General features: G+C 40.6%; 1 protein-coding gene across 2 annotated transcripts; it reads left to right on the forward strand.

Annotated features, from left to right (window-relative positions):
- The first annotated feature begins 3,555 nt into the window (after positions 1–3,555).
- On the forward strand, positions 3,556–23,271 carry LOC143850912 (uncharacterized). Of its 2 annotated transcripts, XM_077360200.1 has the most exons (5): positions 3,556–3,678; positions 3,857–3,958; positions 13,972–14,200; positions 22,670–22,794; positions 22,879–23,271. In XM_077360200.1, exons 1-5 carry the CDS (start codon positions 3,652–3,654, stop codon positions 22,969–22,971), a joined length of 576 nt encoding a protein of 191 aa, XP_077216315.1. In that variant the 5' UTR covers positions 3,556–3,651; the 3' UTR covers positions 22,972–23,271. The 2 variants fall into 2 exon arrangements, with proteins under 2 accessions (XP_077216315.1, XP_077216313.1); XM_077360198.1 differs by having other exon boundaries at positions 3,562–3,958.
- Positions 23,272–24,083: the final 812 nt, after the last annotated feature.

Genomic DNA, 24,083 nt, shown 5'->3' on the forward strand with positions numbered 1-24,083 from the left:
TTAAAAATCAGGAAAAAGTCAATCCGATTTTGAATAGAGTTTTTTGTTTTTTCTTTGTTATATCAAACACTAGTTTCCTTATTTTTAGCCACTTCACTCTCATCTCCAGTTGGAGACATTGATTTGTCATGAAAAAAAAATAAAAAAAATTCATGGTAGCCAAAAGTGGCCGATGACTCGATGAGTCAACCAGTAGTCGAATCCACCATGATATTTAACTCATGCCATTCTTTTGTTCTTTTAAAGAGTAGAACTTGAGTTTTTATCGACTGCCCAGGCTTAGAAATATTCTTTATTTGGATGTAATAGAAGGCCACCACAAACCTCTACTGAAATTTAGATCCATTAGTAAAAATTCAATGTTAAACTTTCATGACCTTAAAGTAGGGCTGCAACAGGGTTGGGTTGGGTCGGGTTTTTCAAAACCCTAGCCCAACCCTGGATCCCATTATCTCGACCCTGACCCGCCCTGACCCTGAGTCAGGGTCGGAAAACCTCAACCCATTGCCCGCCCTACAGGGCTCAGGGCGGCCCTGGCCCACCCTGATTGGCCTTGATTGGGCCGGGCCGGCCCTAATTGACCCTAGTGCAAATACCTGTTAAGAGTGCCAAAAATAAAGCAACCACATATCATATAGAACAAAATGATCACTAAACCGAGAAAGGGAACAAAATAAGACAATATGAATTCCACAACATGACGGGCAACAGAGACAAATAATAATAATAATAATCTAAAGAAACATCAATCCAAGATAATAGAAAACATTAGCAAAAGAAACATGCACAGATGGTTCAATTCTATAATAGAAAACTTAGGGCCGGGTCGGGCTAACCCGAGGTATCAACCTTGAACCCGACCCTACCCTGAGTCATGGCCTAAAAAATGAACCCTGACCCGCCCTCGGGGTTGGAAAATCCAGTCAGACCCTGTTCGGGCTTAGGGCGGGTCAGGGCTAACAGGGCCAAATTGTCCATGTGATGGGCCACAACCTAAATAGGTTGTGCCCAAAAATTCATTTCTGTATAATGATCCCAACCCTCCGATCTATAGAGGAACTGCATATAGAAACCTCTATAGATCGGAGGGCCAAGATCATCCTATGTGACTGATTTTTGGGACACTACCTATTTACTTTGTGGCCCATCACATGGACGGTTGGATCATCCTATAGTGTGGTCCGTACAGTACTTTTTGAAAAACACAGGACTATAAGCGCTTACAATACATCCGATTTCGGAAGGGCATTTTTGTCATGTTCGACGTTAAATGCCCCTACAGAAACGTCCAAACAAACACCGCTAGACATAAAAAAGAGACACCGCTATCTCTTTTTTATGTCTCTTTGCCCGTAATTATCATAATTTTTGAATTTTCTTTGTACTTTTTCCCATAATTGTCATATTTTACTACACTCTTTCGGTATTTTTTTTAGTATTTTGCTAATCTACTTCCATTTTCCCGTAATTTTTCATTTAAAACTTATTACATGATTATCATCATTTATTGCTATTATGTATTGCTAGCCACCTTTTGCACAACTCGTACTTCATGGGCTACAAGCATAGAAGTAGACTCGGAGAAGGTGGCTAGCAAATCTCTATAAAAAAAAATTTTCTTCCAAAAACGTCAAAATTCCGGTTGACCTGCGGGTGTGCGGGCCAGGTGCGGTCCAAGCCCAACGACCCATAAAATTCCCCCCCGTGATTTTGACCCGGCCCGTTTGACCCGTTTCCCCACGATTACATGAAAATGATGAGATTATGAGAGTTTTTATATACTGTAAGTCCTGATAGTGAGTATTTTTTAAGGAAATGTTATCAGCACTACTATATTTTGATGAGGGCACTCCTCACTTTATTAAAAGTACGGTATGGACTGCACCATAGGATGATCCAAACCGTCCATTAGATGGGCCACGGCCTAAATAGGTTGTGGCCCAAAAATTACTTCCATAGTTTGATCCTAACCCTCCGATCTATAGTGGGTTCGGATCAACCCAAAAAAGTTATGTATGGCTTACATCGTAGGATGATCCAAACCGTCCATTTCATGGGCCACAATGTAAGTAGGTTGTGTGCCAAAATTCATTGCCATAGGATAATTACAACTCTTCAACCAATAAATGTTTCCTAAATATGCCGTTCCTCTATAGACTGCAGGGCTAGGATCATCGCATGGAAATGTGTTTTTTGGGAACACCCTATGTACGATGTGGCCCATTAATTGGACGGTTTGGATCATCCTATGGTGTAAGTGATACAGTACTTTTTTTTTTAAATAAGGAGTGTAAGAAATATATTTTTGGTTTGCAAGCTTTGTCACAAAATTCTTGTTAGAATATATATGGTGTAAGCCCATGTAGTGAAGTATTTTTTAATAAGACAGGGGTCCCCGCAAAACCCCAACATACCTATAAAAGAATTAAAAATTGTACTGAATATTTTACGGCCTACACCATAGGATGATCCAAACCGTCCATTTAATGGTCCAAACCGTCCATTTCTTGACCCGGCTCGTTTGACCCATTTCCCCATGATTTAGAGGGAAATGATGTGATTATGAGAGTTTTTATATAGTGTAAGTCCTGATAGTGAGTATTTTTTTTTTTTTTGAAAAAGTACTGTATGGCTTACATCGTAAGATGATTCAAACTGTCCATTTCATGGGCCACAATGTAAGTAGGTTGTCTGCCAAAATTCATTTCCATAGGATAATTACAACCCTCCAACCAATAAATGTTTCCTAAATATGCCGTTCCTCTATAGACTGCAGGGCTAGGATCATCGCATGGAAATGTGTTTTTTGGGAACACCCTATTTACGATGTGGCCCATCAATTGGACGGTTTGGATCATCCTATGGTGTAAGTTGTAAGATACTTTTTTTTTAAATAGGGAGTGTAAGAAATATGTTTTTGGTTTGCAGGCTTCGTCACAAAATTCTTATTAGAATATATATGGTGTAAGCCCATGTAGTGAAGTATTTTTTAATAAGCCGGTAGGGGTCCCTGCAAAACCTCAACTTACCTATCAAAAAATATAAAATTGTATTGAATATTTTACGGCCTACACCATAGGATGATCCAAACCATTCATTTAATGGGCCACAATATAAATTGATTGTTCCCAAAAAATAATTTACAGATGATAATCCTTTGTTCACGCACATGCAATGCACGTGCGTTTTTACTAGTAAAATGACAAATGAGATTTTATATTCAAAAAGTATTGTACGGACCACATCATAGGATGATCCAAATCCAAACCGTCCATGTGATGGTCCACAATGTAAATAGGTGTTTGCAAGAAAAATCATTTCAATAGGATGATCCTAGCCTTCCGATCTATAGAGGAACATCATATTATAAAACCTCTATAGATCGGAAGGCTGGGATCATCCTATGGAAATGATTTTTGTAGGACAACCTATTTAAGTTGTGGACCATCACATGGAGGGGTTTGATCATCCTATAGTATGGTTCGTACAGTACTTTTTGAAAAATAAGGGACTATAAGGGCTTAACACCGTATAAAACCTCTCTCTTAGTTTTTTAAGCGCCCCACTTCCCCAATCTCTCTCTCTCTCTCTCTCTCTCTCACAGGTTCTTACAAAAATGAGCGGTAGCTTTCTAAGAAATTTTAGCCGTCGATGCTTGAATGGGGACTCAAATCAACGGTCGATTCTCAACCCATCTCTTTTTCCCTTCTCCTCTCCATCTTCTTCCATTACTCGTTCAACCACACAACACTTGAGATCATATAATCGATTATTTCTTCATAAGAATCGAGAAACAAACATCTATTCATCTCTTTCTTCTTATTTTTCATCAACATCTTCTTCTTCTTCTTCGAAGGGATTAGTGAGATGGTATTTGGGCATGATCGAGTCTCACCCTGTTCTCACAAAAAGCCTCACTGCTGGCTTTATTTTCACAGTTGCTGATATCTCCTCCCAAGTAAGACCCATATTTCTTCTTCCTTTCTTCGTGCTATTTGTTTTGTTTTTGGAATGTTGGGTTTTTCTTTTTCTTTTTCTTTTTAAGAAGCTCTTTCTATAAGGCCCTTTTTGGATTGTTAAGAAATTTCTGGAAAACCTTTTCCACATGAAAAGAGATAACGTGAATCAATCCTATTCAATTTTTTTTCTTAGTGAGACCTTCAATTTATGATAATATCCCTAAAAAATTAACCATAATCATATCATTTTCTTCTAAATTGTAGGAAGAAAATTTTTTCCCAAGAAAAAATTTCTGTCAGAGATGTTTTTTCTTGCAATCCAAACAGGACCTAAATGTAGCTGAATTGCTTTCTTTTTTGGATTTCTATTTTTCTTGCACATTTTCTTTTCCCTTTTATATTTGTTTATAATTCTAGATAGAATCTTGTATAAATGCATGCTATCCTTGGACGGAGTCCTTTTGGATATCTTGTAGAAATGGAGGATCTCTTATGAGTAATTGTAGTTTCTTCGCGTTTTTCTCTAACAATGGGACTCTTCGATAGTTTTTTAAAGACTTACAGAGCAGAATATCATTGGAAGATAGGTTAAAACATGGGAGGATTCAGGTTTAAATCCATTCATAGTTCAATTCCCAATTCATCACAATGGCTCCATTCATCATTGGATTCCCCCATCCGGGGCCGACAAGTGTCAGATCAGCTGGGCAAAATTGAGGTTTCCACAAATACCCTCTTCAACCTTGATTAGAAGATGATGGTACGAAACGATGGCATTTTGGATTTGGCTGACTGAGTCTTGTCTAGGTTCTCTAGATCGTGGGATTTGCCTCCTCCTCAGGGCACCCGAAGAAATGCATGAAAGATCAAGAAACAGCCTCAGCAAATGGATGAGGGCTTTCTTTGCCACCATCTATCTTCTCCAATTTTTTGTGGGGGTAATTAATACTCATCACTGGATCTCTTGAAATAGTATGTGTAAAAAGAAAGAAGGGGGCTTGGGTATTTGATCCATCTTTGATGTCAACCAGGCCTTTAGACTTAAATCTCTCCATCACATTCACCAAAAGAAATTCCTTTTGGAGAAGGTTTATGATATCTAAATATGTTAAGGACCAATGTCAATTATCTAAATGTGAGAAATAACAGCCCAAAAAGCTAGAAAGATATTGTAAATGTTAGAGAAAAATAATAGCTAGATAATAGTGCATGAATTATTGGAAAATAAAACATTTCTTAAGGAGATTCTTGATTGAAGAGGCCACAAACATTCATGATGTTGATAAATAACTCAAACTTAATGAAATATTAAATGAGAATGGTCATTCGAATTGGGATAAAATCTCTGAATGCTTGAGCAAAGGCTTAAAAGACAATATTACAAATTCAAAACTTCAAATTAGCAATAATAAGGACAATCTTATTTGGTACCCTAATAATGATGGAACATTCTCCATTATATCTGCTTGGAATTTGTTAGGAAATAATCAACTTACCCACATTTGGTCTAAAAATATCTGGAATAATGTTCCTCCAATGATTAACATTTTATATGGAAACTTTTGAATAGAGTTATGCCTGTTGATGGGTATTAGGGGATAAAAATATTCAGATTGCTTCTAAATGTAACTTTTGTAAAGTAGGAACTTACGAAAACCTTAAACATATGTTTATAGAAAGTGATCTGGCTGGCGATCTTTGGAACCTTTTCTAGAATTTTTTAATATCAATTTGATCCCTAGCCAATCCATCAAAAACAGAATTCAATCTTTGCATGAAAAAGCTAAGAAAAGTTATTTTACATTCAATAACATTGTTAAAACGGTCCCCTCTATTATAATATGGAAAATCTGGTTAGAAGGATGTAAAAGAAGAATGGAAAATCAAATGACCCAAACTAACCAGATAAAAAATAAAATCATATCTTGGCTTAAGGATCTAGGCAATAATGCTAAAACTACTTCCAAGTTCCAACTGCAACTTCATGGAAAGATTATTTCTGGATCAGATCAACAATAAAATCAAAGATCCCATCTCGAAAAAGTTCTACTTTGGTTTACTGAAAGAAACCAATTGGAGATATTTTGAAGCTATATGTCAATGGTGTGGCTAGAGGCAATCTTATTGTTGTCAGAGGAAGGGGGTGTTTTAGAGATAATAAAAGTAGGGATAATATTTACGTTTTCTCATTTCTATGATGTGAATACTAACATGTTAATTGAAGCTAGAGCAATGGGAAATGACCTATGCTACTAGTGTTGCTTTAGGCATTAATAAAATATGGATTGAATTTGATAGTCTAGTCCTTGTCAAAATCATTAAAGGCTAAGACATATTCCATTGGCACATCCATTATATTCTAAAGCAAATATTATGTGCTATGGAATTTGCTAGTACTAACATTTGTAGCGAAGGTAACCTTGTTGCAGACAACTTGGCAAATTATGCTTATGACACTAACATTAACGTAGTTTTTTTCGGATTGGACAAGTCTCTCCAAAGATTATAGAGGAGCTGCTGGATGCGATCAACTGTATATTCCTTATATTTGTAACAAATAATGTTGTCTTTTTCTTGGAAAGGGAGTTTATTTTTATTCTCTTCTTGTATTTTGATGGGTTATGTCCTCTTGTAATTATTATTTTCTAATTCATCATTAATAAAAATTATGGTACCACTTAGGGTTCCTAGATAAATTCCGGGTTAAATAAAAAAAGTATTTTGTGTAAATATTAATATAAATTACATGTGAAATGTTGTGTATATTGAATTATCATACATGCGCGACAACACATGTCACTAGGTGTTCAATGTTGTTAAACTATTATGCTAGTTGTCTTGCTTATATGATGGTTTCTAAGGGCATGTTTGGCTGCCAGGAATTGTTTTCCATGATAAATTGGCGTCTCTAAAGTGGAGATGAGGGTGAAGTCGGCTAAAAATCAGGAAAGAAAATCCTGAAACTAGTGTTTCCGGCGACGAGAAGTTCCGGGTTTTTAGCAGCTTCTCGCCGGAGGAGACACTAGTTTCAGGATTTTGTTTCCTGATTTTTAGCCGACTTCACCCTCATCTCCTCTTGGGGACGGCGATTTATCATGAAAAACAATTCCTTCCAGCCAAAGGTGCCCTAAGTGTATACTTGTGCTTATTCTAGCATTTCCGGTAGTTTCATCTTAAAATTCTATCACTTACATATGCTTTTGTGATTTGTTAGGACTAGTAAAAACGCATGTGCATTGCACGTGACAAAGTATTATCATATGTAATTTTTTTTTGGGAACAATCAATTTATACTGTGGCCCGTTAAATGGATGGTTTGGATCATCCTATGATACAGGGCGTACGATTCTTTTGAAAAATACTTGATTGTACGGACTTACACCATAGGTTGTATGCCAAAAATCATTTCCATAGGATGAGCCCAACACAGTTACGGGGTTTCCAAAATATGTCATTTATCTATAGATTGTAGGGATGCGATCATCATTTGGGAATGATCAAATGGACGGTTTGGATCATCCTATGGTGTAGGCCATAAAATATTTAGTAAAATTTGTTCTTTTATGATAGGTAAGTTGGGGTTTTGCGGGGACCCCTACCGGCTTATTAAAAACATACTTCACTACATGGGCTTACACCATATATATATATATATATATATTCTAACAAGAATTTTGTGACAAAGCTTGCAAACCAAAAAATATTTCTTACACTCCCTATTAAAAAAAAAGAAGTACTGTATAACTTACATCGTAGGATGATCCAAACCGTTGAATTGATGGGCCATATCGTAAATAGGATGTTCCCAAAAAAATACATTTCCATGCGATGATCCTAGCCCTGCAGTCAATAGAGGAACGGCATATTTAGGAGACATTTATTGATTGGAGGGTTGTAATTATCCTATGGAAATGAATTCTGGCACACAACCTACTTACAATGTGGCCCATCAAATGGACGGTTTGGATCATCCTACGATATAAGCCATATAGTACTTTTTGAAAAAAAAATACTCACTATAAGGACTTACATTATATAAAAACTCTCATAATCACATCATTTCCCTCTAAATGATGGGGAAACGGGTCAAACGGGCAGGGTCAAAATGACGCGGGAAATTTTACGGGTCATTGGGCTTGGACCCGCATCCGGCCCGTGCATCATCGGTTGATCCAAACCGTCCATGTGATGGAGTACAACATCAATAGGTCGTGCCTGTAGGCTGATCCTAGCCCTCCAATCTCTAGAGGTTTCCATAATATGGTGTTCCTCTTCAGGTGCCCCGAATTCGTATATATTTCGCAAGGTGTGCGGGAGTCGTAATATCCCCAAAAAATTCATCAGGAAAAGTAGTTTGTGTGTAATTGTCATATGTCGATACCTCCTCTCTGTAGTTTTTTTCGTAATTGTCATATATAGGTATCCATGGTCCGTAATTTCCCTACAAAACTTAATAAGTAATGATTATTATTGTAGCTTCTTTGTGTACTCATTATTGTTAGCCACCTTTACAGACATAGTATTTCCGTGAGGTTTTTCAACACGACTAATAAGACAAATCTCTTAACACACACAATTGCAAAGGACGGGCGAGATGTAGCCTTCGGAGAAGGTGGCCAGCAGATGGGAAGAATGACAGGTCACCAGTTTGGTTTTGGAAGGATTTGTAGGGGTGCTTGACGATGGAAATGGCAAAAATACCCTTTGTCAATTGGCTGTAAGGGGAATTATTTTCACCAACACAAATGGGACACAAGAGGAAATTGTAGAAAAGAAGGGAATGAATTGTTAAGGTTCTCGCTTTATATATAGGATATAGATTTCCACCAAAACCAAAATGTTTCTGTTTTTTGTGGTGGCCGAAACCGAAATTTAAAACCTTGGCTATGATCTAAAGTTCTAAAGTAAAGTAGAACTTTCAATAACACTACTTAAATAGAAAGCTACTTGACTAAACAAGCATAAGTACCTGGAGGTGTAAGATGTGAGGAGGTTGTATTCCTCTTGGATTTGTCAATTGGTAGGAGATTGGGCCAATCAGTTAGGGTTCGACTGATTGATTAAGGCTCTAGCAATTGGTTGAGCCTGATGGGTCATCGGGGAGTTACATACTCTAATCTGCTATTCTCTAGTATACTTCTAACAATTCTAACTATGACTAAGCATTGGACTAAGTATGAGCTAAGAAGCATGCTAATTTAAAACTAAAAATTGGAAAAAGAAAAGCTAAAGAGATATCGGAGGGAGGAATCCATATTACTTCTTTTGTTCGCCCAAGGGCTCGCCTCTACGCAGAGACTAAGATAGGGGAGGAAGGTCAAGAGTGAGAGAGGAGTCGATGCGAGTCCCAGGGCACCTTTGACTCTGCTCGAGTCTTAGTGTCTTAGGGCGGTCTCAGATTGGCTCTTCGGTCTAGAATGCCTTTTCCCTAGCCAGGCTCCTCTTTTGAGCTTCCAGAGCTTCCTAGGAGGAAATCAGATGATTTAAACTTGGGTGGGGGGGTAAGGAACTCTACTTATGGACTTTAGATAGAGGGGGGCCTAGGTTGAATTCACTAAAATAAAGTTTTGATCCGAAGGTCTAGGTTATTCTAGGGTTTTTGGAAGGCCAAGATCAGTTTTAAAGTGTTTAGGAGCGTGAAGTGCATATAAGGGGCAAATCCTAGTTCATAATATCAAAATTAACTTTTTGAACTTTTCCAAACGACTAATCACTGGGATATCTAACCGATCGGTTGTTTCCTATCCGAACTGATTGGTTGTTTCCTAACTGATTCATCAACCAGATTGTTTTAAAACGCGGATGCGAGTCAAAATGTTGCCAAAGTGAATCCTAGTAGACTCGACATGGTGCGCTCGAGTACTCGGTTGACATGGCTAAGTACGTACTTAGTTGATGCGATCATAACTTGGGAAAGTCAAAGGAGTTTTGATTGACTTTATAGGTCAAGACACGGACTCAGACTAGAACGCGGCGAAGGTAAAAGGGAGTCCACGATGACACGGAGTTTTGAAACTATGGTCAATAGTACGAATTGTCAGTCCAAAAGATTCCAATTCTAGGGTTTTATGGCATTTTTGGCAATGTTTGAAGGGTATTTTGGTATTGTTAATGTCTTCAAGGTTTCTAGAGGTTTCTTTGGACGTTTGAGGGTGATGGGGCACAAATACGGCTACGCTCCCAAATATCGCCACGTGTCATCCATGCACGAGCAGAGCCCAACCATCATGAAGAAGGGTGTTGGAAAACGGCAAGGACCACGCATTCATGACACATGTCGCCCTCTCACCACCCAGGCCTCATCATCACAAATTAGGGAAGGAAATGGCCGCCAAAGCCACGCGCGCCGGCGAGGCAGAGGGATGGCCCAATCCTGTAAAGGAAGTTCTTCTCACCACCCAGGCCTCATCATCACAAATTAGGGAAGGAAATGGCCGCCAAAGCCACGCGCGCCGGCGAGGCAGAGGGACGGCCCAATCCTGCAAAGGAAGTTTTTCCCTCCATAATGATGAAAAAGGCCGCACACCTCCCTTTAAAAGGGGAGGGAAAGGAAGAAGAAGGGGACCTTTTTTTTCTTTGGACCCCGGAAAGCAGGGAATTCACCCATCCTCCACCCCGCAACACCGGAAAAAGAGGCGAGGCAACAACAGAGGAGGCCAGGAATCCCATCCTGCCCTCCCTGCTAGTCCCCTCCGACTCACTCATTTATGCACCCAGAAATGTCCCCGCGCACCGGCCCTGGTAACCCTGGTCAAAACCCCCTCCCTTTCTAGCTGTTCTTTATATTGACTGGTCGAAGGATCTGACTTGGGTGTCGAAGTGGTCGTCCGGGACCCACCCCGGACCCCCTGACCCCCTTTTGTTTGTGATTGCAGACCCCGCGGAGGCCCTCTACCGACCGCGCGATCGCAGACCCGGATCCAGACGCCATCAGAGGGTATTTGGTAAATTCAAAAAAATTTGGAATTCCTAAAGGCATCTAGGTCTAAGGGTCCTCTTAAACGCTTAAGGAAGGCTTATGGAAGTGTTAAATTTCGGTTTCGATCGTTAGCAAAACGGCATGAAATTTCGCTGAAATCTTGTGAAAGCACGAAAACATTTTGGCACGAAATCATGGCCGAAATCTAAGAAAGATCCATCACCACTAGTTTTTCTTTTTCTTTTTTCTCCTTTTTTACAAATATCTTTAAGGAATCTCGTGGTTCTCTTCTCTGCCAGTGGAGTTGATTTTTGGTCAGGGATTCTGCGAAATGTCTTTGTTTTTTTAATCTAAACAGTTGCATTTTTCACATATTTTGACCTAAACATTAATGAACTCCTGAAATTTTGGGCGAAATTCTGAAATTTCGAGCGAAATCTTTTACTTTTCTGAATCCAAGTGGATTTCATTTCAGTAGTAGCCGAAATCAAAATATTTTGGCTGAAATCAAGTTATATGAACATGGAACAACACTATCCTTGTAGATCAACTCAACTTCTTGAAAATGTTGGTGCGAAATTAGATTTTGGGCTGTCCCTTAGTGGTGTCCAACAATATATAACCACCAAGATTTTTTACTCCCAAGGGAGTTCCCATGGCTAATTTATTAACCGAATCATCATTTCACTTGTTTGTAGTGAAATGCTGCCATCTTATCATGTTGAGAGTCATCTTATATATTCTTTGTGTTTAATTGGTCCACAGAACCCATCATTATCCCGTGGTTAATCCATTAGTGCCTGTTTGGTTGCACAATTTCTGAGGTTAACTTGGTGTTTTGGTTGACTTTGGGGGTGCTACATCATGTACTTGTGGTGTTTGGTTGCATGTTTTGATTCAAACCACTAGGAGACTGCTTGACTTGTCTCTCCCTTGTCTGCCCTTCTGGCATGACTTTTGTACCCCCACCAAAACTATTCGAAAAAGGAAGAATTTTCGTTAGTAGAGTATTGTGATTTAACATTAGCAGTCCTCTCTCTCTCTCTCTCTCTCTCTCTCTCTCTATATATATATATATATATATATATATAGAGAGAGAAATATATTAGAATATTTGAAACTTGACAGAAATATATTAGAATCATACGAGGGTTACATGCGAGGGGGACCAGTGGTCCCCCTATGTTCTACAGCGTATGAAACCTGGAAGGAAATTCCAGGCTCGGGAAAAACAAAAAGAAAACAGTAAAACCATTTCTCAGTCCTTCCAATCTTCCTATACGTCCTCCTTATAGGCTTGAGGACCACCCGATCCGCCCACCTTTCAAAAAGGTCTATCTTCCACCATTTACAGGAGACTTCGCCCCCCCCCTGAAACATTCCAAAAAAACTTTGCAATCTTCCCGCGAAGATCTTGACAACTATTGCTACTAGCATTTCTCCAAAAAAGTTCTCTACAGCCATCCTAAAAAAGGGACCCCCTCAAACTATACACTTGCCCAATTCCTTCAACAAATACTTAATCTCATAACGAAAAGCTTCTTCGTCTGACACTATGGCATGATCCTTGGCTTTCAGAACCCTACCTTCAGCCGCCTTACGGCAGCTAACGGAGACTCAACCATTCACTATAGAGTTTTTGTAAGTAGAGTATTGGGATTTTGCAGTAGCTCTCTTCTCTCTTTCTCTCTTTCTCTCTCTTCTCTCTCTCTATATTCGTAATGACACCCCTACTGCTCACATATTTTGTTAATGTTACTCTGCACACTATGCACTAGGAAACTAATTCATTTGACAATAGAACAGTACTACCACTACTCAACGAGGAGACTACTTCACTACTATTACACCTTTCGACAACTACAATTCTTATCCACCACCACTCTACAAGGTAACTTACCTGCAATCAAACTGACCCTTAACCATTCACTATTTCATTTGGTCTGCATGTTTTGATTCAAACCACTAGGAGACTGTTTGACTTGTCTCTCCCCTGTCTGCCCTTGTTGCATGACTTTTGTACCCCACCAAAAACTAAGCTAAAAAGGAAGAATTTTCGTTAGTAGAGTATTGGGATTTAACATCAGTAGTCTCTCTCTCTCTCTCTCTATATATATATATATATATATATATATATATATATATATATATATATATATATATTGGTATTGACACCCCTAATATCCACATTTTTTTTTGTTAACGACACTCCGCGGTAGGAAACTACTTTCATTTGACAACCGAACACTACTACCACTATACGAGGGGACTGTTTCACTGCTATTACACCTGACACCTGTTGACTACTTCAATTCTAATTCACCACTACTCTACAAGGTAACAACGTGCAATCAAACTGAGACTTAACCATTCACTATAGAGCTTTTGTTAGTAGAGACATAAAGTATTGGGATTTTGCAGTAGCACTCTTCTCTCTCCATATTGGTAATGACACCTCTACTGCTCACATATTTTGTTAATATTACTCCGCACACTCTGCACTAGGAAACTACTTCATTTGACAATTGTACACTACTACCACTACTCAATGAGGAGACTGCTTCACTACTATTACACCTGTCGACTACGTCAATTCTTATTCACCACTACTCTACAAGGTAACTACCTGCAATCAAACTGACCCTTAACCCTTCACTATTCATTTGGTCCTAGTTTATTGCTATTTTATCATGTTGACCAGCATTTTTCTATGTTTCTGGGTTTGATATATCAAATAGACCCTCTAGCTTCTGTTAAATTGCGGTCTGCACATGGTCTGAAGTCAGATATACAGTTGATTGCTCATGTTAATTATCACAGGTTTATGTATTGACTCTTAATTGATTTCTTCTCTTTGATTAACTGTTCCTTTTTATAAATGCAACAATCATATTCAGTTTTAAAAGACTGTTGGAGTTACTTCTATTGGGGTTTAATGAGATGTTTTTTCTCTCCTTATTCAGCCCAATAGAAGTATGCTTCAAAAGACTATAAATTCTAAACACATTTAATTATTAGCACTCCATTTGTACCATCTCTGTAACAATATGTTATATTGTCGCTAGCTAATTCTTTTGTATAAAATGTTCCCAGATGATTACACTCACATCTTCAGATTCCTTTGATCCGATAAGGACATCACGTATGGCTGGATACGGAATGCTAATATCAGGACCCTCATTGCATTTATGGTTTAATTTTGTCTCAAGAATTCTACCAAAGCGGGATATAGTCACTACTTTGAAGAAGCTTGTTTTAGGTCAAACTGTCTATGGACCTATTATCACTGTTGTTTTCTTTTCTGTGAATGCAGGTCTACAAGGTACATAAACATAACTCCCTTGCTTTCATATGCTTAATACACTTTTATCTAAATGTCTATGACCAGTTTTTGCGTTGTTTTATGATGATTGCATGTGCTCGGGTTTATTGCTATTGGAAACTGAAGTGAAGGGTGGGTATTTGTCTTCCAAGGGAAAAGTGGAGACAATAGTGAATGCTATATTTGGCCTTCTTATATGACAAGGAAAATGCTGGAAAAGTTGCCTTATTTCCCACCACCACTGGGTTGCTTGGGTGGGAAGGAAAAAAGGCAAAATAGAAAGTTTTTTTTTTTTTTGCAAAAACCAAAGGTATAAATGAAAGAGTAAAAGAGAGAGAGAAAGAGAAAGAGAGAGCGAAAGAGAGAGAAAGAGGAAGAGAGAAGAAGAAAGAGGGTTTCTTCTTGTGGTTTCTCCTGGGAATTTTCTCTTGGGTTACTCTCGGTGTACGGTCTTGGGTGGGAGAAGCAAGGAAAGGGTTATGGGTTTGTGGGTTTTTGGTTTAATCCATTGCAATCCTTGTATATTGTTTTCTCATAGTGAAGATCATGTTTCTTGTCCGCGGATGTAGGCTTGGCCAAACCACGTAAAATCTCGGTGTTCATCTTGTGGCTTGTGTTTGTTTTTACTTTTATGTTTATTTGTTCACGATCAGATTGGACTTGCATGGTGGATTTTCTCAACAAGTGGCATCAGAGCTCAGGTGGAGTGATCATCGAGGCTGGTGGAGTGATCGTGGGTGTTGTGATTGGATCGCGATTACAGTGATTGTCCAAGGGTAGAAAGATTGTCCAAGAGAGGTGGAGCGATACACCGAGAAGTGCAGAGGAATCTGAGATGGGGATAAGATCGAGTTCTACCCTGCTCAACATTGACAAGTTTCACGAAAAGGGCAGTTTCACCCTATGGCAGATGAGGGTGGAGGACATCCTAATTCAACAGAGATTGGCGAAGGCGTTGAATGGGAAGGATGGGAAGTCGGGGAAGATGACGGATGCCAAGTGGGAAGACATTAAGTCGAATGCGGTCAGCATGATTTGGATATGTCTGGTAAATAACGTTATATTTAACATTATGGAAGAAGATTGTTGAGAGAAAGATTTAGAGAAGAGAAAGTGAGTTAGGGCTATCTCCCCCTCACTAATTTATTTATATACTAAAAGAACAGTACAATTACTAGAATGCCCATAGGCTTATTCTAACACTTCCTCTCAAGCTGGAATGTATAAGTTACTTCCTAACCTGCTACAAATGTCACTCAGCTTTGCTTTATTCAATGGTTTTGTGAACATGTGAACATATCAGCCAACTGTTCTGCAGAAATAGTAAATAAAGCACGTATCTCCTCTTTCTGGATTCTCTGACGTATGAAATGACAGTCGACTTCGATATGCTTTGTTCGCTCTTGGAAGACTGGATTTGCTGCAATATAGATGGCTGCCCTGTTGTCACAATATAACTGTGAAGGCGAAGGAAACACAAAGCCAATCTCAGATAGGAGTGATCTAATCCAAATAATCTCTATAGTAGTATGCACCGTGGCTCTGTATTCTGCCTCTGCACTTGATTTTGCAATGACGTCATGTTGTTTTACTTTTCCTTGAAACTAGGTTGCCTCCCACAAAGGTACAATACCCGGTAGTCGATCTCCTATCAGCTGGAGATCCAGCCCAATCAGCATCTTAGAACCCCTCAATTCACGTATGATCATGCCGTTTGAATAATAATTCCTTTCCCGGTGCACCCTTCAGATATTTGAGGATTTGAACCACTGCATTCCAATGTGAAGTCTGAGGAGAGGTCATGTACTGATTGACTACCCCAACGGCATAGGATATATCAAGATGAGTAACAGCAAAGTGTATGAGCTTGCCTACAAGCCTTCTGTACCTACCATGATCCTTCAACAAATCACCCTCTTCTGGAACCAGTTTCACATTGGGATCCATGGGTTCAGATACAAGTTCCACACCAAGATTTCTTGTTTCTTCCAACAAATCCAAAACATACTTTCTCTGTGATAGAGATAAACCACTAGAGGAGTACACGACTTCTATTCCAAGAAAATATCTGAGACGTCCCAAGTCCTTTGTAGCGAACTCGTTTTGCAAGAAAGCTTTCAGTTTCTGAATTCCCCCTGAGTTACTACATGTAATAATGATGTTATCGACGTATACAATCAACATAATGCATCCTGTTGAGGACTGATGACTGAATATTGAGTGATCCACGTCACACTGTTTGAGGCCAAAGCTCATAACTGCCTCACTAAATCTGCCAAACCACGCACGTGGAGACTGCTTCAACCCATATAATGGTTTCCTGAGGCGACAAACTGATGAGGACAACTCCCCCTGAGCAACATAACCTCGAGGTTGCTCCATATACACCTTTTCAAGGAGGTCGCCATACAGAAAGGCGTTCTTCACATCTAACTGGTGAAGATGCCATCCATTATTGACTGCAAGAGACATCAAAACCCGAACGGAAGGTATTTTCGCTACTGGAGAAAAAGTCTCATTGTAATCAACTCCGAAAGTCTGAGTGTACCCCTTAGCAACAAGATGAGTCTTCAGCCGCTCCACAGTTCCTTCAGGTAAATATTTAATGGAGAACACCCAACAGTAACCAACAGGTCGAGCACCAGTAGATAGAGAAACCAGATCCCAAGTATGGTTAGAATGTAGAGCACCCATCTCATGGTCCATGGTAGCTCACCAGCCGGGGTGTGTGAGAGCCTCATCCAAAGACTGTGGTAACACAATTGAAGACATATAGAGTACAAAGCTTTTGAAAGTAGGTGTTAGACGATCATAAGAAACAAACTGAGAGATAGGATGTGCAGTAGAGTGGGAACGAGTACGCAAAGCAATAGGAGAGTCAGAGAACTACAGGAGAAGGTGAGGTGGATACCTGAGTAGAGGGTAAAGGAATCTCCGCTTGTGAAGACGATCTGTCGGGGTGAGGATGCCGTGATTGCTGCGAACGACGTTGATATTGAAACTTGATAGGTGGAGGATCTTTCTTGTGAATACAGGAGTCGACCTGACTAGGAGGGCAGTCAGAACTGGTTGGTAAAGCTGCAGGAGCACTGTCTAGAATGACAAGAAGTGAGATGGACACCTCAGGTGCCGAAGTGGTCGAGGAGGGACAGAAGTAGACCCGTAGAGGGTTCGGACTCAAAGAATGTAACATCAGCCGAGAGAAACCTTGAGAGAAAGATTTAGAGAAGAGAAAGTGAGTTAGGGCTATCTCCCCCTCACTAATTTATTTATATACTAAAAGAACAGTACAATTACTAGAATGCCCATAGGCTTATTCTAACAAAGATGAAGCACCTAAATTGTGGGAGAAGTTGGAAAAGCTTTACATGTCAAAAAGCTTGGCCAACCGATTGTATCTGAAGCGACAATTGTACTGGCTGAAGATACATGAATGTAGAGATCTTCTGGAACACATGATTGTGTTCAATTGGCTTGTGGATCAACTCCACAACGTTGATGAAAAGTTGAAGGAAGAAGATACGGCCTTTTTTCTTCTTACTTTGCTTCCTGATTCGTATGACAACTTGGTGACGACTTTATTGTATGGTAAGGATACAATAAAGTTAGAGGAAGTCATGACGTCGCTCTTGTCGAATGAGATGCGGAAGAAACATGTTCTTGATGGGAGTCAGGAGCATGTGTTGGTTGTTCATGGTGGGAATCAAAGAGGAAGGTCGTCTGACCGGGGATCAGGAAAAGGCAGGTCAAGATCCAGGGTCGGCGGAAAGGGAGTGCACTGTTATCATTGCAAGGAATACTGCCACATCAAGCAGGATGGTCCGAAACGAGCTGACACGACGGACCATGGTGTTACGAATAAGGTGGTGGCTGTAACGGATGAACAGAGTGAAGTGGTTGGAGACGTTCTCAGAGTCTTCTCAGGTAATCACACTTCTCATGATGAGTGGGTTCTAGATTCAGGGTGCTTTGTTCATGTATGCTCTAGAAAAGAATATTTTGATGCGTTCCAGGAGAAAAAGGCAGGTGTTATGTTATTGGGTTACGAGTCTACTTGTGACATCACGGGAGTTGGAACAGTGAAGATCAAGATGTTCGATGGAGTGATTCATACTTTGGGTGGTGTGGCGTATGTCCCAAAGATGCGAAAGAATCTAATGTCACTTAGCCGGTTGGACTCTAGGAGTTGCAAGTTCTCAGTTGCAGGTGGAGCCATGAAAATCACACCGACTGTATGGTTCTGATGAAAGGAGTGAAATGTGGTGGATTATATTGTTTGGTCGGGGACACGGTGACTATTGTTCATAAGATCTTGATGGCTAGTTGGAAACGGGGTGGTAGTGCGCGTACGCGTAGGTTCTCTTTCGCAGTTGGTGCAGATACAGGTTTCCAAGTTGCATATGATGGTGAGAAGGTGATAGTACCTGAATTGGAGAGGATGGATCAAGATCTCTCTCCACGGTTGAATAGGTGAGTCAACGGGTTAGCAGCTACACGTGTGCATTGACTGTGTTAATCGAATCAGGAGGAGTCAGAACCAGGATGATTCGCAGGGTGTGTAGCTGGTACTTAGAAAGTTAAATGGTGGTTTGCGGCGACAGCAGACCGATCGCGACAACAAAGGTATAAAAGAATGAATATGTGACTCTCTTTTGGGTGGCTAGAGAGAGAAATAGAGAAGGGGAGAGAGAAAATAGAGAAGAGAGAAAGAGGGTTTCTTCTATGGGTTTATTCTCAGGTTTTCTCTTTGGAATTTTCTCAGGGTTTTCTCTTGGGTTACTCTCGGTGTACTGTCTTGGGTGAGAGAAGCAAGGAAAGGGTTGCGGCTTTGTTTCATCCATTATAATCCTTGTATATTGTTTTCTCATAGTGAAGATCGTGTTTCTCGCCCATGGATGTAGGCTTGGCCGAACCACATAAAATCTCGGTGTTCATCTTGTGGCTTGTGTTTATTTTTATTTTTCTGTTTATTTGTGCACGATCGGATTGGATTTGCCCGACGGATTTTCTCAACAGAAAATTTAATAGTTCAGGGAATATCTCCTGACTTAAGTTTATCATTCCTTTATACATTTGATTTCATTTTATATTTTTTTGGCTATTCAAGTTGTGGGACATTTATGAGATAAAATATTCATTTGGGGCTCTCAAATAAACCACTTTAGTGCTCTGAATTTAGAAGTTCATATGTAATCAACTTATTCATTTCTTTGGCCATAATTTTAAAATGCTGATTTAACCCGTTAATAGTGGCGCCTGTTGGGAGAGGAGATAGAGAGGAGAATGGGAGAAAAGAAAGAGTGAGTTGGAGATAGCTTCCCCTCACTTATGTATTTATAGAATAGTGAAAAGTGTACAAGGACCAAAGTGCCCGTGCCCTTAGGGGCGCGTGCGCGTGCGTGCACACACACACACACACACACACACACACACACACACACACACACACATATATATATATATATATATATATATATATATATATATATATATATATATATATATATATATATATATATATATAACACTCCCCCTCAAGCTGGAATGTATGTATCATGCATTCCTAGCTTAGTACAAATATCATTTAGCTTAGCTTTAGTCAGAGACTTTGGTAAATACATCAGCTATCTGATCCACAGATCAAGTGAAGGTAGTGCATATCTCGCTCTTTTGGATTCTCTGGCATATAAAATGACAGTGAGATGAGCAGAACGGTGTGGACGGAGCTCGGGATGCAAGGCATAGCATGTATCCACATGATGTCCAGCCACCTGGCAGTGAGTGCAATAAGGGCGGCCACGCCCACCAATACCATGGCAACCACCAAAATCTCGGCCACCTCCACAGCCAAAGCCACCTCCGTCATGGCCAGAACGATCACCACTATCATATGGAGCGAGCGCAGAATCATCAACAGAGGCAGCATGAGAGGAATCACCCAGGAGACACTGCTGGGCACAAGAATAAACCTCCATGAGGGAGGGAATGGAGCCAAAGACAATAATCTGTTGTCTGAGATGCAAAAAGTTAGGCCCAGGAGGCATCAAGGAAGTGAACAACGTGGAGCTGTTCCTTTTGCCGGGTTAGAGCGGCCAGATCAGCTGTGAGGGGCATAAATACATTGAACTGCTGATAGAGTGAAACAAAATGACTGTAAAAGGTAGCTAGGGGTGTATCGTAACGCTGGAGGCGCATCCACTCCGAGTATGTGGCACAAATGCGTGCGAGGTTATCAAAGCCCAGAATATAGGATAGTCGTATGATCCCAGATCTCCTTGGAGGTCTTAAGGCACATCATCATGCCCGCAATGTGAGGTGCCATGCTTTGCCATAGGAGGGTACGAATGGGGGCATCATCCTACCGCCATCAAGCATATGATGGATCCGTAGAAAAATGCGGACTACGCTCAATGAAACCAACCTTACCTCTTCGTAGGACGTAGGACGCCAATCGAGTTTTTCAGAAGTCATCTGTGGATGAGAGTGCTCCACAGAATTAGAGTAACTAGAAGGAGGAGCCGCAGGTGGAGGAGTCGAGCTGACAGTAAGAGTCGGTTTGATAGGAGGATCCATGAAGAGAAGATAGAATGAAACTCACAACCACAACGACATCAGAGGAACAATAAAAAGAGAGGAAACTCACAGGACGGTCCCGGACTGCGTACCGCGGCTTTGAAGGAGTTAAATGGCAAAGATAGACATAGGGCGACTAGCCAAAGGGAGAAGATAACCTAACTAAGAAGATCGGAGCCGCGAAGACATATGAAGAATGTGACAGAGAATTTAGGCCATTTAGAAGAGGTGAGAGAGAGAGAGAGAGAGATTAGGATTCCAAGAGATGAGAGGTCAAAGGATTAAAGGTAAAAGGAAGGTAGAGAAGATGATGGTGGTTGTGACGAGGAAGGAGCTGGCCGTACGGTAGATGAGAAGTCGGGTTTGGGATTTGGAAGGGTGGTCTAATGAAGGTTACAGTGGAGAGGAGGGGGGCTGGTTTGGGTAAGGAAGAAGGGAGGCAAGTGGAGGGGGGCTGGCTGCTGTTGGTTTGGGGGTTGAGCTTTAGAGGAGGGGCGAGGGTGCTGGGAAGTACGGAGGCGAGTGGAGGAGGGCTGGGGGATGTTGGTTGGGGTCGAGTTGAGATTTGGAGGAGGAGCGTGGGTATGAAAGTAGAGGAGGGCTGGGGGGTTGGTCCACGACAAGGAAGGTGCTGGGGTTTGGGCGCGAGGCGAGTGGAGGTCTGGGGCTAGGAGTTAGGGTTTGGATGGGACTGAGAGTGGAGAAGGCCTGAGAGTTAGGGTTTGGATGAGGCCAAGGAAGAAGAAGAAGAAGGGAGAGGAGGGGGGGGGGGGGGGGGGGGATGGTAGTCCTTAGGGGGTCAAAACCCAAAGGCTCCGATACCATGTTGAGAGAGGAGATAAAGAGGAGAATGGGAGAAAAGAAAGAGTGAGTTGGAGTTGGAGATAGCTCGCCCTCACTTGTGTGTGTGTGTGTGGAGAGAGAGAGAGAGTGAGTTGGAGATAGCTCGCCCTCACTTGTGTGTGTGTGTGTGTAGAGAGAGAGAGAGAGAGAGAGAGAGAGAGACTTCTAACATCGCCAAAAACTTGTTTTAATAATTGTCTGAGCTACATCTTTTCTTTTCTTTTTTTTTTGAAAAGTGACAATTTTATTATAATCGAGGTGGGACAAGATGTCCCCCAAGATTACAAGATAATATGTAAATTAGTTGATCCTTGAGGATTTACAAATATGAAATAACTAACATGTCGTCCTTTAGCACACCCGCTTTAGCCAGGCCATCGGCCATCCCGTTTGCCGACCTTCTGCGGTCTGAGCTACATCTTAATGTTATTATTATTAAGATCTGTTAGTGTCAATGATCCATTTATTATTATTATTGTTATTATTATTATTATTGTTGTTGTTGTTGGTGTTGTTCGTGTGAAATTGGTACCCTGATGACATTTAAGCAGTGTTTAAAAATGCGGATTTGACGCGGAACGAGGCCAAGAAAAATCCTTGTTGACTCGGCGCGGACGCGGCCAAGAACGCGGTTAACACGGTTGACAAGGTCATAACTCGGGAGAGTCAAAGGAGTTTATTGACTCTGTAAGGCAAAACGCGGATGTGGTGAAACGCGGAATGCGGCCGAGGTAAAAAGGAGTCGACTCGGGCGAGTTCCTTGCCGAGTCAAGGAGTTTTTAAACACTGCATTTAAGCATCATATATTCATGGGCCTCCGATGGGTATAAGCATAGTTTCAAAATTCCACCGTGTCATCGTGGACTCCCCTGTGTCGACTCCCTTTTGCCTTGGCCGCGTTCCGCATTTTGCCTTGGCAAAGTCAATAAAAACTCCTTTGACTCTCTTGAGTTGGGAGTAATGACTTGTTTGTAACACATCTCTTTCTTTCACTATGCTTGCTCCTACATTTTCAAAAGGTCGAACTGTTTCTTGTTTTGGTGCTAAATGCAGGTGAGAATGGTTCCGAGATTGTTGCCAGGCTGAAGCGAGATGTCATCCCCACTATGATAAATGGGCTCGTGTACTGGCCAGCGTGTGATTTTATCACATTCAAATTTGTCCCCGTCCGTCTACAGGTAGCTTTCAAAATATTTGTTTGTAACTAATCTGATAAAATAGCAGATTGTTGTTGATTTTGCTCTTGGTATCCTTTTTTGCAGCCGTTGATAAGCAATTCATTTTCATTTTTATGGACCATTTACATTACATACATGGCAAGTCTAGAGAAAGCTGTTACAGATGATCCCAACTGATTGACTGCACATCACCGATTCCTGGTGTTTTGCAAGTGTAAAGTCCATCCAGTGCGAGGCATGGCGATATCACGCACCAATCCACATGTCAACGGTTGGAAATATGGGTAGGGAAACAGAGTTAAACAGCTGTTTGACTCTCTTTTCTTGCTTCCCTACTAAATGAATTCCCCTCATAGACAGCTGCATATTTTGTTGTAATGAAAGTGTTTTTTTTTTTTTTTTTTCACATTTATAGATAAAAAAAAGTGTTATTCACATTTCTGCAAGGACCATTTTGATGAGACCCCTTTGAGCCTCTATCACTTCTCTATATTGCTTGGCATGACATGGTAATCCACTATAGCAGGTACAATAGAAGATTTGTGGCTTAAATCCTAGGCAAAGCATCTGTGGATTTGAGCCTTCTAAATCCCTGAATTTTCTCTTGGGGGTTAAGAGCTCTTGGTTGTTGAGAGACTCTGAGTTCTTGATATCAAGATTTCAGAATTGCATTTGAATGTAGTTGAGGGCTATTTTTTCTGGTTCATGCTTGGTTTGGGTTACAAAGCCAATTCGTCGTGGGTCATTAAAATTGTTATCAAATGCCTAGACCACTAAGAAAGGTTATGAATATAACCTTTCTAACCTTTACCAATAAGACCTGGAAGTCAGGTGCTCGATTTTACAAAGACTAGTTTAAGAAACTCTGTTTTGTAAGGGGGTGCGGATCCAATTGGGTGCCCTAGCAGGTGGGTTTTTATAAGGGCACTCTTTAGTTTAGCCTACCCTAAACTGAAGGGTGCCCTTGCAAAAAACCTAATTGCAACGATGCCTCGTTGGATCCACATCCCCCGACTGCATTTATCATTTCTTTAATTTTGCATCTTTTAGTGGCAGTATCAATGTAATTGGGTGACGTAGATCCAATGAGGCACCCTTGTGACTGGGATTTTGAAAGGGCACCCTTCAATTTAGCATTCCTTGAGGGGTGCCCTTGTAAAAATGCAGTCACAAGGGTTGGATCCACCCCAACTGCATTTATCATTTCTTTAATTTTGCATCTTTTAATCTCATTTATAAATGTGATAGAGTGATGTGGATCCAATGGAATGCAGAATACCCTCGCAGAT

The sequence above is a fragment of the Tasmannia lanceolata genome, unplaced genomic scaffold, assembly GCF_043159265.1.
Source record: "Tasmannia lanceolata isolate RefF3 unplaced genomic scaffold, GAP_Taslan_0.1 ptg000018l, whole genome shotgun sequence".
NCBI classification, from domain to species: Eukaryota; Viridiplantae; Streptophyta; class Magnoliopsida; order Canellales; family Winteraceae; genus Tasmannia; species Tasmannia lanceolata.